This window comes from Pyxicephalus adspersus, chromosome 9 (assembly GCF_032062135.1).
Source record: "Pyxicephalus adspersus chromosome 9, UCB_Pads_2.0, whole genome shotgun sequence".
Lineage (NCBI taxonomy): Eukaryota > Metazoa > Chordata > Amphibia > Anura > Pyxicephalidae > Pyxicephalus > Pyxicephalus adspersus.
The window spans coordinates 7,502,166-7,515,805 of record NC_092866.1 but is presented as its reverse complement, the minus strand read 5'-3'; the positions used below and the strand labels follow the sequence as shown (position 1 = coordinate 7,515,805).

The 13,640-nt window shown below is 42.4% G+C and overlaps 1 protein-coding gene across 1 annotated transcript in view; it reads left to right on the top strand.

Annotated features, from left to right (window-relative positions):
- LOC140338289 (neural-cadherin-like) overlaps positions 1-13,640 on the top strand; it is a 76,909-nt gene that overhangs the window by 8,147 nt on the left and 55,122 nt on the right. Inside the window, exons 2-6 of the mRNA XM_072422450.1 lie at positions 8,403-8,600; positions 9,448-9,673; positions 9,955-10,159; positions 11,437-11,548; positions 13,146-13,395. Coding sequence (XP_072278551.1) covers positions 8,403-8,600; positions 9,448-9,673; positions 9,955-10,159; positions 11,437-11,548; positions 13,146-13,395 — 991 coding nt within the window. The remainder of the gene's footprint in view (positions 1-8,402; positions 8,601-9,447; positions 9,674-9,954; positions 10,160-11,436; positions 11,549-13,145; positions 13,396-13,640) is intronic.

Sequence of the window (13,640 nt, the reverse complement as noted above, 5' to 3'; positions counted from 1 at the left end):
GAGAGAGTTGGGGGGAGAGAGAGAAAAGGGGGGAGAGGGAGAGAGAGAGAGAAGGGAGAATAAAAAGAGAGAGAGAGAGAAGGATGACGTGGGAAAGGGAAAGTGAGAGAGAGGAAAAAAGAGTAAGAGAGGGAGACCAACAAAGAGCAAGTCAAAGATAGCAAAATGATGGAAAAATGAAAAGAGAAAGAGAGATGGAGAGGAAGAGAAAGTTAAAATAAAAAAGAGAAGAAGAAGGCCCTGTAGGTGTATGTGTGGACACAACAAGGACAAGTTTCGGTAAGAATCAACAAGATTCACACAGTATTTTTTGTAAGGATTCCTCCTCCTTTATTATAACATATTCACTGGGCAAATATTGTTAGAACAAGTCATTTTAGGATAAATCCTCATGGTACAGTAGCACCTTTCCACCTTTGGGTCTTTTTGGGAATGTTTTGAGCAAATCCTATTAAATAATGTAAATCTAATAATTTACTTGATGTCAGTTACTTTCCATGGTGCTGAAATTGTGTTTGTATACGGGCTGCACCCCAGGCACACATGTTGTTATCTGATGAAAGAAGTGAGTGTGCAACCCCCTGCTGTGCTCACGCCAGCGCACATACATCACCTGCCATGGCTGGAGGGGGCGTAAGGGATACTTTTTGGACACGGCTGGACCTTGCAATAGAGGGATCTACTAGACCCCTAAAACCAGTTCAGTGGAGAGGGGGTGACCTTAGGTAGGTGGATTAGAAGCCCCTCTTTCTAGCGCTCCATTGGTGCCAAAAGCTAAGTGTGATCATCACTGGGCTGGAGTGTTGGATCATCCAGGTTCTCCCATGATAGTTTCTCTTCTCCAGCCTTGGAGATCTTTAATAAGTCAAGTTTCATACGCTTGCAATATATATTCCTGGAATTCATTTTTGCCTTCCCAATACGCATGTATCTATATCAATACTTCGTTTCACTTAAACATTCACACAACAGGTCACCGTCCCCCTTAAGCATCTCTTCTCCCGAAACAATCTGCGCCGCCAGAGGACTCTGCTCATTCGGTGAACTTTCGCCCAGTTGGCTATTGCTTGTGCACCAATCGGATGCAGTCCCCAAACTTTTTAGAGCGGTTCATTCCCTGCAGAACTCATTTGTACTCAGCACTGTAACTTAATGACTCCCGTTAAGTGATACATTTACATTTGCAGCTGTATCAGGGGGGTATGGAGCGTCCTGATAGTAAGCAAAGCCGCCAAGCTGGGAGACTGCGGAATATCGTCTGCAGCAGATGTTCGCCTTCTATTAGGCTGAGTTATCAAACTATTGCAGTCTGGATCATTGCTGCTTTAATTGCTGCTTGACTCAGAGAAGTTTTTTTTTTCCTTTTTGCCTTGTGAGCTGATTTCGTGCCGCAGTTTCTACTCTTTCTTGGTCAAAGGAGTTGTACTGTGCGTGGCGTAGAAGGGACAACTGCTATGGACACCGAACCACTGGCTTCTGGGGGGACCAGAACCCAACCTAAAAATTATATTGATTTAGGTAGAGAATGGTGGCCTCATTCAGCTACATTGGATATCCGCCATAATTCCCTGCCCAATTTTGGGTTTTTCTTCCCAGCTTTGGGTATCTTAGCTCCTCGGGTTATATTCACAATGATATAAATAATTATAAAATCCAACGTGGAGTGAAAGACCCTCATGATGGCAAAAGTAAATTGCTTCCCTTAACTACCCCACTCACTCTGCCCCCCAAAACCCTAATTCTCTTGAACTTCACAAAGTGGATCAGTACTAGGCAAGCCCAATGGCTATGGCTACCTTGTACCCTCTTCTCCCCCACCTTTCTCTTCACAGCACCCCTGTGCAAACTTACATCAACTGTCATGGGATCCACCATCTTTGTTCAATCTTGGGCTCTGCCCAAAGTTGGCACAGAAGCTGAGCCACCAACCATATCCTAAAATCCATGTCAATGGCAAAGTGCTGTCATTATTATGGAGAGTGGGTGGAAGGTTCGATGTTTAGTTACTTGACCTATGGCATCCACCCCAACGTCCTCAGCATCGGCACCGCATATAAAGTGGGAGGGGCCATTGTCATTTTTATTAATTTAAAGGGTACAGAAATATTTTAAATGTATCTAAGGGTAACATATGGCAGATAAGCAAGGAGAGTACAAGTCCACCTTCATGATTTTTATATAGCTAAAACTTTTATTTTTACCCCAATATACATTAAAAACATCACTTTTCAGGAATAAAACTCCATCCTTTATCCCCAGTTCAGAGACTTTGCCTAGGCTCAATTGATTTCATCAGTCTGCTGCAGGCAGGAGGAAGCATTTTCTCACTTTCCTCTCCCCAAGTGATCAGATTGCAACATTGTATCTTTATAGCAAATCACATGATGGGAGGCTGCTGGGGCCAATCTGTATGAAGAATTGGTGAACAGGGCTGTTTTAAAGAAGGGTGGGCCATTTCCCAGGGCCCCCACTTCCTCCAGGGCCCTAATTGACAGAATGGCAAGGGGGTGCAGTGAGCTGCAATGCTCAGATGCCTGGTTTACACCTCAGTCTAGGAAGTAAATGTCTGAAAAAAGACATCCTGGTCCTTCTGCAGAGATATATAATATATATAATATATAATATTCTATTATCAGGGGGAGTAAAATAAAAGGGAATAAACACCTGCAAGTGTTGCACTTCCACATTTGATAGCATGCTGCACTTTTATTGAACAAGTACATTAGCACGGCACACCCCGGGGTTCCCCTTTAAATCAGCCATAGGGTGGGGGCTGTTTTTCGCTCGCCGTCATCAAGTCGCTTGTTAAAATCAAACAGATTTAGAGCATCTTGAGCGGCCCATGAAAAGCTGTTCTCGTCTCTTCGCCTCGGAGTAATTTGTGCAGTCATTGTGAAGCCGGCTGAGGAGACGAGGATGAATCTGTTAATCTAGTGGAAGCAGTAAATGACAGGACATATGTGCAAGTGCGTTATTAATGCCGGCCTCCTTCCTCCACCATCAGCATTCCATCAACAACTTTGTGATATTTAAACCAGCAGCCATAACTACAAAATAAACACCACCGCCTCCCATCCCCCACCCTGCCGCCCCATGCCAGGGGGGAATGGGGGCCTTTTTTGTTCCTCCGTTAGATTTTTATTTTTAGGCTGGGAAATATAAACAGTTGAAGTTGCAAAGCTGATCTGTGTCAGAAGAAATGCTACGTTTCTGAGTTACCATGGAATATGTCAATTCAGAGGCCGGATAAATGTATTGCAAGGTGTTCACTGGTTCCAAGCTCCGCCCCCTCACTAATCCCACTGCAGGGGAGGGGCTTTGCATAATGACTTAGCCTGCTCTACCCTGATAGGTTGGCCACAGTAATTAGAAATTCATAAGCCCCTCCTCTAAGCCTATGAGAGCTGATTGGCTGTTTAGCCATTGATCCAATATTGCTAAAAACATTGTTTTTTAAGATAAAGCAGAAAATGCTTAAACTCCTATTAGATGTTTTTTTATTTGATTAGAGAGATTTCCTCTCACTTCCTGTACTGGAGACTCAACAGGAAGTAGAAGAAAATCTCTTCAAAGAGGAAATCTGTCACCATAGACAATTTAAATTACTTGGATCTTCTATGATTGTGACAATGATCAGATTTTGGATCTCCTCGATCCCAGTGCCATTTTCAGAAGGAGATCAGCAATGGCATCCCCTGCGTTTTGTACATGACAGGTTTGCTTTAAGAGACTTATTGGTGTTTTAATTCTCTGCAGACCACTCACATTTTCCCAATGTTTAGAAATACCAAAAAACAAAGTGTTTATGGGGAGTTAAAATAACCCCGAAATGCCATTGATGTCCTCGTCCCTCACCCGTGCGTCTGTAATCTGAATAATTTGGGATATTGGGGGAGGGGCTGGGGGTGCTGAGTATTAGGAGGAGCCGATTCGCCGTCTGACTGCCTCCCCTCCCTATACCGCTCTGTCAGTTTGTGTTTAAACCAATCTGTCAGCTCCATCATTTCCAATGAGAAGAATCTGAAAAACGGCATTGATTCCGGGCCTGGCTGGATTACACGGCTCTGAAAAATGCGAGCCGACTCAAAAAGCCACACAATCCCTAAAATAACTGAAACATAATGAGAAGACCTTACAAAATCACCATTTCATGGAAAAATGTTTAGTGAGTCATTTAAAAAATGTATTTTACTACTCTGCATTCGCTGGAAAATATTCTTTTTTATTTTAAATTCCCTTGAATCTGATTGGCTGGTTCAGGGTACAAATGACACCTATAGTAACTCATCTCTAAGCCAATCAGTGCAAGGCACGATGACGGCATTGTAGCGTAAGCTGTAGATATTGCGCTCAGTTTTTAAGATCGAGGGTGGAAGAGTGTGATATGTTATTAATGGGATCTCAGGGCAGAACAGATTTTTTCTGAATCCCAAGTAAGGATCTTCATCAAATTTTTCTTTGCTAAAACAAAAATATTCCAAGCTCCTTCTTCCCACGTAGGTCCATGATCCTCCATAACCCATACCACTTACTCTCTATGGATAAGCAGTGGTTCCTCTGCAGAGGTTCACCACACCCCTTGTTATGTCAGACCTATCATTTTTCAGTAAAGCTCATTCTGCTTGCTGATTGGACACCTCTAGCTCTGTCCACCCTCAGCAGATAGACCACTGCTTCCCACAAAGAGCAAGTGTTCTTCTCTGCGGCATGGAACAGGCTTTTCTACTTATTTCCTCAAGACACTAAAATAGGATTTAGTATACTTTTTATTTTAAGGCCTCCACAATATTTATTTAGCTGATTAAAATTGAGAATTTAGAAAAGGTTTAATAGTCATCTGGACTATCCAGGGGAGATAATTTACCTCCAGTGGTAAAATCTCATCCTATTGCCCACCCTTAACCCCTTTCTGCCTGGTGCTCATGCCTAACAAACCTTCTTAGAACCTAAACTTTAACATCTTCGTTCCTGTTACCAAAAGTTTTACAACCCCCACCCTATTTCCTCCATTAGGTGCCTAATCTTAGGTGCCCATTCTTGGTACCAAATCATAGACCCCTTCCTGCTGCCTAACCTCACTCCAACCCTGTTGCCCAAGCTAGCGTTTCCCAATCAGGATTTCTCCAAAGGTTGCTAGAGGTTCCCAGAGGAATGAGCTAACTGTGCCTTTCAGATCAATTACCTATGACTTCTATGATCTTCTTCTATCTGTAAGGGTGACATTATTCCATCTGGCCAGCAGGGTGAGAGGCATTCTTCCTACTGACCACCATGCTATCACCATGAATTAGGCATATTGATAATATTGGCTGGGGGTCCCTGATGCTTGAAAGTTATTTCAAGGGTTCCCCTAAGTCAGAAAAGGTTTAGAAAGACTGGCCAAACCTTAACTCCATGCCCCTTGCTTAACCTTAAGCAGAAACCAACCTACACAAAACCTAACCCTTAGGCTAGCTACCTAACCTCAGCCTCGCAGGTAGGACTCTATGGAGCTGATTTATAAAAGCTTTCCAAGACTAGAGAAGATAGACTAGACCTGACAAACCTGCAAAACCTATTAGTTTGCAAATGGTTTCACTCCTGAACCAGATCCATTTCAAGTTTGCTGGATCACTCAGGTTCTCCTATGATAGTCTACCTCAGAGGACTTTAATAAATCATCCCGTGATGAGTGGGCTACATTGATGTGGCATCATAGGAGACAATACAGTTGGTAGTTGATCTAGTGAGCATCTACTTGCCTTTGGATATCTAGAAGATTTTTCCCACTTGGGCCTAATACCATTTTTGTGCCCTAGTCAACAGAATCGGGACATGTATCTTATTTTCTAAGCAAGTAAATACAAAACTTTAATACTTCAAGAATCTCCAAATTGAAGTTGATTCACCACAGAAGTATAAGCTGTTCTCATAGCAGAGTGAATTATTCCCTTGCAAAATGATGATTTCACCTTGGCAAGTAAACAGCCTCAATTCCCTTAGTAAATCAGCCCCATTGTATTTCATTTACAAAGCTGGTCATTTTATTTTTTGTTTTCTGCCTTCGCTCGCCGTCCAAGCTTTGAAAGTAATTGGCCTTAGTTTAACAATCCGTGTGCATATTGAATATCTTGTAAAATAAACGTTTTTTGCCCTGTGAGAATCACCTCGCTTTGTTTCTTCATCGGAATAAAGGAAAAAAAGAAAATTTTGCTTGTGATTTTAAATCACCTAGAAAAACAATCTCCTATTCAAGGTTATGCATTAAAAAAAAAAAGAAGCAGACATCATTAGACTTTGCTTTACATTCCCCATTCTTTTCATGGAAAGAGCAGAGTTGCGTGGATGCTTTCAAAATGTATTTTTCTAAACACGTTCAATGTCAGGAATAGAAAAAAAGAAAAGAAAAAGTGACAATGGGCAAATGTGAGAAAAACACAAACACATTCATATCGGCTGTGGATAAACATTTAGATTTTTAATTTAAGTGCCACGGATAATCAGCAGTGCGAAGCCACATGCAAAAGCAAAGGTTGCTAGCAGGGAAATGGCAATGGAATAATGGTCAGGATTTTGTTGCTGCTTGGGAAATAGTTGCCTCCATTGAGGGTTTTAGGTCATGTGTATTCACTGTAACAACAAGGACGGCGGTAATCATAAAACACTGTGGAGAATACAATGTAGCACGTATTTGATGCTCCTGCTGCCCCATACAGCTACATTGTTGCCAATGACATCTTTGTTGGTGCCGCAACAGAGACAGGAATCTGCGCTGTCTATCCTGTACAAGGAGAGTGCCGATTCCACCTGTGACGCCATTTTTAGGAAAAAAACAAGGCAGCTCCAGGTCTCCGGAGTGGTGTTTTTCCACCTTCTCATAATCTAATGTTCCTACTATAGTCATATATCAACCCCATTGTCATTTCTCAACCTATTTTGTCCTGAGAGACCTTTGAAATTATTTGCAAGCCTCAATGAACCCCTAATAAAAACAATTTTTTGGGGAGCAGTGGGGAAAAAAAGCTTCTTAAATTGGTGGCCAGTGGAAAGAATGTCCTCCTACAGTGGTGGCAGGATTTAAAGAGACCTAAAAACAAAATTGGAGTCGTGCAGCTGGCTCTACCAACCAGAACTATGTAGGCACCATCAACTGAGAAGTCAATCAACCACAGTTTAGGGAACCCATAGTAATGCCTGAAAGAACCCTGAGGTTGCATGGAGAATGACTAGTCTAGCACCATTTTTTGGGGGAAACTAATTTACCTAATAGTTTTTTGACGTGGAATGAAACCAGTATTTCTGGAGGAACATCAAAGCTAACGTCTTGGCTCAGATTGGAACTTTGGTCCCCAACACTAAAATGCTAAATATTATGCCAATTCTGTAATAGAAGGCTTCCATGCAAAACCCCAGTTGGCCAGTGGCAACTATTACTTTTAAAAATTGCTCACCTGGACCCTATGATATGATAGTTTCGGGTTGGCAAGGTAAACATTGGGTTTTTAAATGACACGATACTGCCTTTGACAGTCATTAGCCACTGGGAAAGCAAGATTGGGTGTTTAACTTTTACATTTTCCCAGTACACAGGTATTTCAGCCTACAATGGTGTTGGTACAGCAAACAACAAGGAGCTGGAAAGAAAGGGGCAGGGGTAGCAAAAAGTTGGGGTGGCCATGGGTCAGGCTAGAACTGCTCGTGGCCATTGAAGATGGTGCACTACCCGGACCCTTTGGTACTTGTTGCCCCAGCATTTCACACTGGGAGCAATGATTAATAAATGGGTGATAGCAGTAGCTTTAGTCTCATGTTACATGTCCCCAGTCTCCTACTGTCTTCTACAGCATTGCACAGGTCTCTATCCAAGCCTTTAGCATCTCTACAATCTCTGACCATCATTTCCTCGAGTGCAGGGTTTCCTGGGCATTTTAACCTAAAGGAACCCTTGATATAATTTCAAGATCTTAGAAAATCCATGTTAAAATGAAGGGGCCCATACTAAAAATGTCTCTGTTGGTGGTTATTGAGAAAAATGTGGTGGTCAGAATGTTGCCTTTACAGAAAGCTAAAATGATCATTGGTGTCACTGGCTATTCCAAGTGAAGTTGGACCCCAAAATAGGCAGGCAAAACTAGGAAGGATATCAATCAGCAAGAACTCAAGGAGCCCCCAATCAACTACCATAGGGTACAACTGAACCCTGGTTGAAATATTGCATGGGAGGTTATCACGAAGTGAGCGTTTCAAGGAACCGGTCACTTTGCCCACCATTGTGCAACAATGCTAACCTGATATGTAGGTCATCAGAGGAAGGAATATTTTTTACATTAAATACAATAATCAAATTGTAACAAGTAGTGATTAATGATAACTCAAAATGTCTGAAATCCTTTAACACCCATTCATTGATTTGTTTTTATTAGGCAAGGCTTGGCACCTCATCCACCTTCAGCTCACAGTCACTGATGTCAATGATGAGACGCCACAGTGGACGATGGAGCCCTTTCCGTACTTGGCGGCCGTGTCCCCTCTGGCTCCAGCCGGGACCCATGTTTATAGATTACACGCAGTTGACAAGGATGAAGGACCAAATGGAGAAGTGGAATACTCTCTTCTGGAAGGTAATGGACCGTGGCATCATGCTGATGGAGTGCACATGTCATGTACAAGCCAAGCATGGAAATCTTCAATGGATCAGAGCAGCTGGGATTTCTATTTTTCCGATCTTTTGGGGTTGTCCTCTTAGTAGTAACATGGTAATATTGACACTAAAGAGAGGCTTGGGTTATATCTGTTGGAGGGTATGGGATTTTTCTATGGTAGTGGGAGGCTGCTATTAACCAAGAAGTAAAGCGCTGGGATGTTTCCAAGATGGCACTGGTTTCAGAGTGCATAGAGGGTTGCATAGACCACAGTGGTTTAGATCACAAGTCCAATGGAGGGACAACTGTCCAAAAGAAGATTTACCCTCAATTTCAAGAGATCTCTTGTTACTTTATTGTATCACCAGGACAAGAAGCAAAGGCCAGTCTTCACAGTGGGACATAAATTGAGGCCACAGGTGTAACAGGTGCAGCCCTTTCAACTTTCTGATCTCTTTTGGGTTTAAAGTGGAACCGTAGCATAGTTGGGGTTCCGCTGGTGGTTGCCTTGCTCTAAAATATACAAGTAAAACTTATCTCCAACCAAATAGTACCACCCACACCTTTATTTAACTGAACATTGGTTACGCAACATTTACTTGCCTAAATCTGGCATCCTGGTTCCATAGTAACATCATTCATGGGCTAATCCAGACTTGCAGATGTAGTTCCCAAGGGTCCTCTTGTTCAGACATTGTCACCTGTTTTCTGTCTTCCTCCCAAAAGGACCCTGCTGCTTGACAGCCAATTGGAAGTGTGCATGTAGCTCAGGCAGCAATCTGCTTTAATAGGTGGTGTATAATATCTTTGTAATTTTTTCATACAGGTGGAGGGGAAAAGTTTGTGGTGGACAGGAGCTCCGGCTGGATACTGACCACAGACAATACCCTGGAGGAGGATGTGGAGTATCTGCTGACTGTAGAAGCCACTGATAAACCTGGAAGGAAGAGTCCTGCGGTCACGGTGTCTGTGTTTGCTGGTATCAGACCTCCACAGTTTAAAAATGCTTCATATACTGTCTACGTTCCAGAAAACACACCAGCAGGACATGTGTAAGTCTTGTAAGCATGTATATAGCCATGATTCATTGACCATGTTTCTCCAGTCTTGATGCCCACATCTGCCTGTGCGGAGAGTGGAGGTCCAGCAGATCCACCCACTACAGGCTGCCTATTGAAAATAACACGGGGCAGATACAAGACCACTCATCTTCCACAAAGAGACAAAGCAGCAGAAACTGGTCTTTAATTATTATACATTGTGTTGATGCAATGATGGCATGTATTTAGCTAATTTACTCAGTTGGGTCTTAATGAAATGTTCCTTATTCTAGACTGGGTACAGTGTCAGCGCTGTCCCACCAGAACAAGACATTGAGCTACAGTTTGGTTTCAAACCCTCACAACTTGTTCAGTATTCACCACCTGAATGGAGAGATATCGATGACAAAAAGTATGGACTATGAGACTGAACCCCATCAGTTTCTGCTCCTGGTGAGAGCGAACGAAGACCACCAATCGCTGGCCAGCACTGCCGAGGTACGCAAGCCGTGTTTCATGTGCACACAATTCCATTGGCTTTCTACATAGCTTTATGATTTGTACTCTTCCATCATTCCCATCCAATATCTCTTTATTTCCCCTCTGTTATCATTTTTGGAGGTTTTACCAGCACTGATGAATGATATGGGTTCTGCTAGAGAGATGATTGGAGTGATTTTATCAAAACTGATTTCATAGTGAAATATTCAGTTTTGTCTTTGCAAAAAGTTAGAGGAATTTCGCTTAAATTAGGTAAAACGTATTTGGAGGAAAAAAAACATTAGGGTTAGCATAAGGGTTAAAGTTAGGGTTAGCATTCATTAGGGTTAGTGTTAGCATTGGGGTTAATGTTAGGATTAGTGTTAGGGTTACCATTAGGGTTAGTGTTAGCATTGGGGTTATTGTTAGGGTTACCTTTAGGGTTAGTGTTAGCATTGGGGTTATTGTTAGGGTTACCTTTAGGGTTAGTCATTGGGGTTATTGTTAGGGTTACCTTTAGGGTTAGTGTTAGCATTGGGGTTATTGTTAGGGTTACCTTTAGGGTTAGTGTTAGCATTGGGGTTAATGTTAGGGTTACCGTTAGTGTTAGGTTTCCTTGGTTCTCTCAATATCTATCAACATGTTATCAGCTAGGATGCCGCCACTTTTAGCACAGGTCCTTGTTAGTTGAAAGGAGCCCCTGTATCTCCAATGACCCAATAAGACCTCATCCTCATCAAAATGAATAAAAACCACATTTCCTGTGCCAATAGGCTTTTCTTTACATCAGAGCTGCTGCTCTCCCTATGCAAGTCTATGGCAGTGCAAAAACAGGATAAACTTAGAAGAAGAAAGTAAAAGGTTGGTGTCAGTGACTTGAGAGTAGTCCATAAAGCTAGCAGAAGGTGGGCCAGTGACACAAGGTCTGTAGAGCTTTGCAACATGTTGTCACATTTTTTGTGCTATGCTCTGCAAAAAGAAACTGTTCATTGTTTTAAAATTCAATTGACGGACCATACAATTCTTACACAGCAAAGTTGTCCTTTGAGTCACTCAGCTCTTTCCAGAAACCCGGCCAGACTGTGACAATGCCGGGGCCTTGTAGTTTCTGGCACGTACACGCACGGAGGGAGCCGCTTTATGACCCTATCACAGCCCTGACGTGCAAGCAGATGCTTTATCGCCCTGTTTGCTGGCGGCAGGCGAGCTCTGATTCATTTTTATATCAAGATATTAGTGTCCGGTTTATTGCGCTCTGCTGGAGCTCTTCCGCATTTAATGGAAATGTCTCACAGGTTGCGGTGGTGATTACGGACGTAAATGATTGCGCCCCCGAATTTCAGCAGACGATCTACAGCAAGGAAGGTGTCCCTGAGACCGTGCCGCCGACTTCCACCCTGCTGCAAGGTTAGTAACATCTGGCTGAGCTAATGAGTAGCCATAAATTCTACCACAAAGACCTGCGCAGAAAAACACGACTTAGATATCCGCAAGGATCAAAAAAGTACAAGAAAAGCCTCTGTGCTGTCTACATACATAGAGACATGGATATAATTATGTTATATATCCAATAAAATAAATATAATAAAATATAAGTGTATATATATATATATATATATATATATACATATATTTATATACACTATTATAGATATATACATATATAAAATAACGTAAAAATAAAAATTCTGGGCATCGAGTGACACTTTGGCTTCATTACTTTCCAAGCAACTGACTAGTACAAAACAAATAAATTGCTAAATGCTTGAAGTACTGAACTCCCAGGAAATGAGCATTTTCTAGATGGTGCCATCAATTGCAGGTTCTGGCTTTCTTTTATGACAGGTATTCTTTAAAGTGAACCTGTGCCAACCTGTGACCTAATTCGACTGCTTAGAAACATAAAATAGCTTTTGGCTTTGGGGATGTTTGTGGCTGTCCCCCCCTTTTACAAATGATGCCAGCAGTCAGTTTTTTGCTAAGCAGGGGTGGGCCCTTTGGTAAACTGAAATATCAGTCTAACACCAAAGTATGAACTCAGACTTAGCCTATTAACCAATCCTTAAACTAAACCTAACTCGCAACTCAAATGATAAACCCAATTACCCCCTGGGTTTACCCTCAACGTAATCCATAGTCCTAGATTTATTTAAAGTCTTGCCTATATCTGTAGCTTTAACCTCTATCTAGAGCCCAGCCCTAGCTTTAAACTCAACCTTACTCCCAAACCTAACCCAACTTACCCCCAACATTGGCATTACCCTAACCTACCCAAAATTTAGCCTTCACCCCTAGCTTTAACATCAACCTAGCACCCAACCCTAGCTTTAACATCAACCTAGCACCCAACCCCAGCTTAATTACAACCTTGCCGCCAACCCTAACATTAATTTCAAACAAGCCTCCAAACCTAGCTTTAACCTTAACCTAATCTAAACTTGAACCCTAAACTTCACTTACCCCCAACCCTTGCCTTTACTTCAGCCTAGCCACCAACCTTAACTTGAACTTTAGCCTAGCCCCGAACCCCAGGTTTACTTTAGCTTAGCCACCAACCCCAGCTTCAACTTCAACCTAACCTGCTACCCTCAGTCTAATTTCCCAATCTAATTCTACAGCAAAATATTGGCCATCATGTGTCCCTGACTTTGGGAACACGATGATATCTGTATGTGGGGTATCTTTGCCCTGGGTTAACATTACCTCCCTATTCACCTACAAAAAAAGTTTTGGCTTTACATGCACTTTAAGAACTTCTGTTCTAAAAGATAAAACCCAACATTATGACACGTTTCATCTTACACGGCTTCCACAGACAGCCAAGAACAAAGGAGTGCGAGTGTAGAGCTGAAATCAGCGTGTGCGCAGTAAATAACAATGGGATAATTATCCGGGCCCTCACACAAGCAGTCATTTTCCTGATAATGCTATGGTTTATCTATGTATCCTGTCCTCTAATTGTTCTCCTGCTAAAGCAATTATTTTCTTTCTTCTCTCTCCGCAGTCACGGCCACTGACTGTGACACTGGCGCTAACGGCGAGTACTCCTATTTCACGCTCAGCCCTGATTTCAGCATCTCTGAGCAGGGTGTCATTAGCCCAGCACGGGGCCTGGATTACGAGCGGCCTGGTCACCTATATGAGTTCGTCATCCTAGCCGTAGACCGTGGCGAGCCACCCAACACCGGGACGGCCACTGTCAGGATCCGGGTGTCCAATGTGAACGATGAAGCCCCCGAATTCTCCCAAGCAGTGTTAGTGATTATTCTCTATGTTTATTACACCTAGGAGGTGATTTGTGGGATGCACGAAATGTATTGCCACAAGGATGGCCTGAGATTATAGAACGATATCATAATCCTGAGAACCAAGAGTTTATTAATATATCTATGATCTATCTATCTATCCCTCTATCTATCTATCTATCTATCTATCTATCCCTCTATCTATCTATCTATCCCTCTATCTATCTATCTATCTATCTATCTATCTATCTATC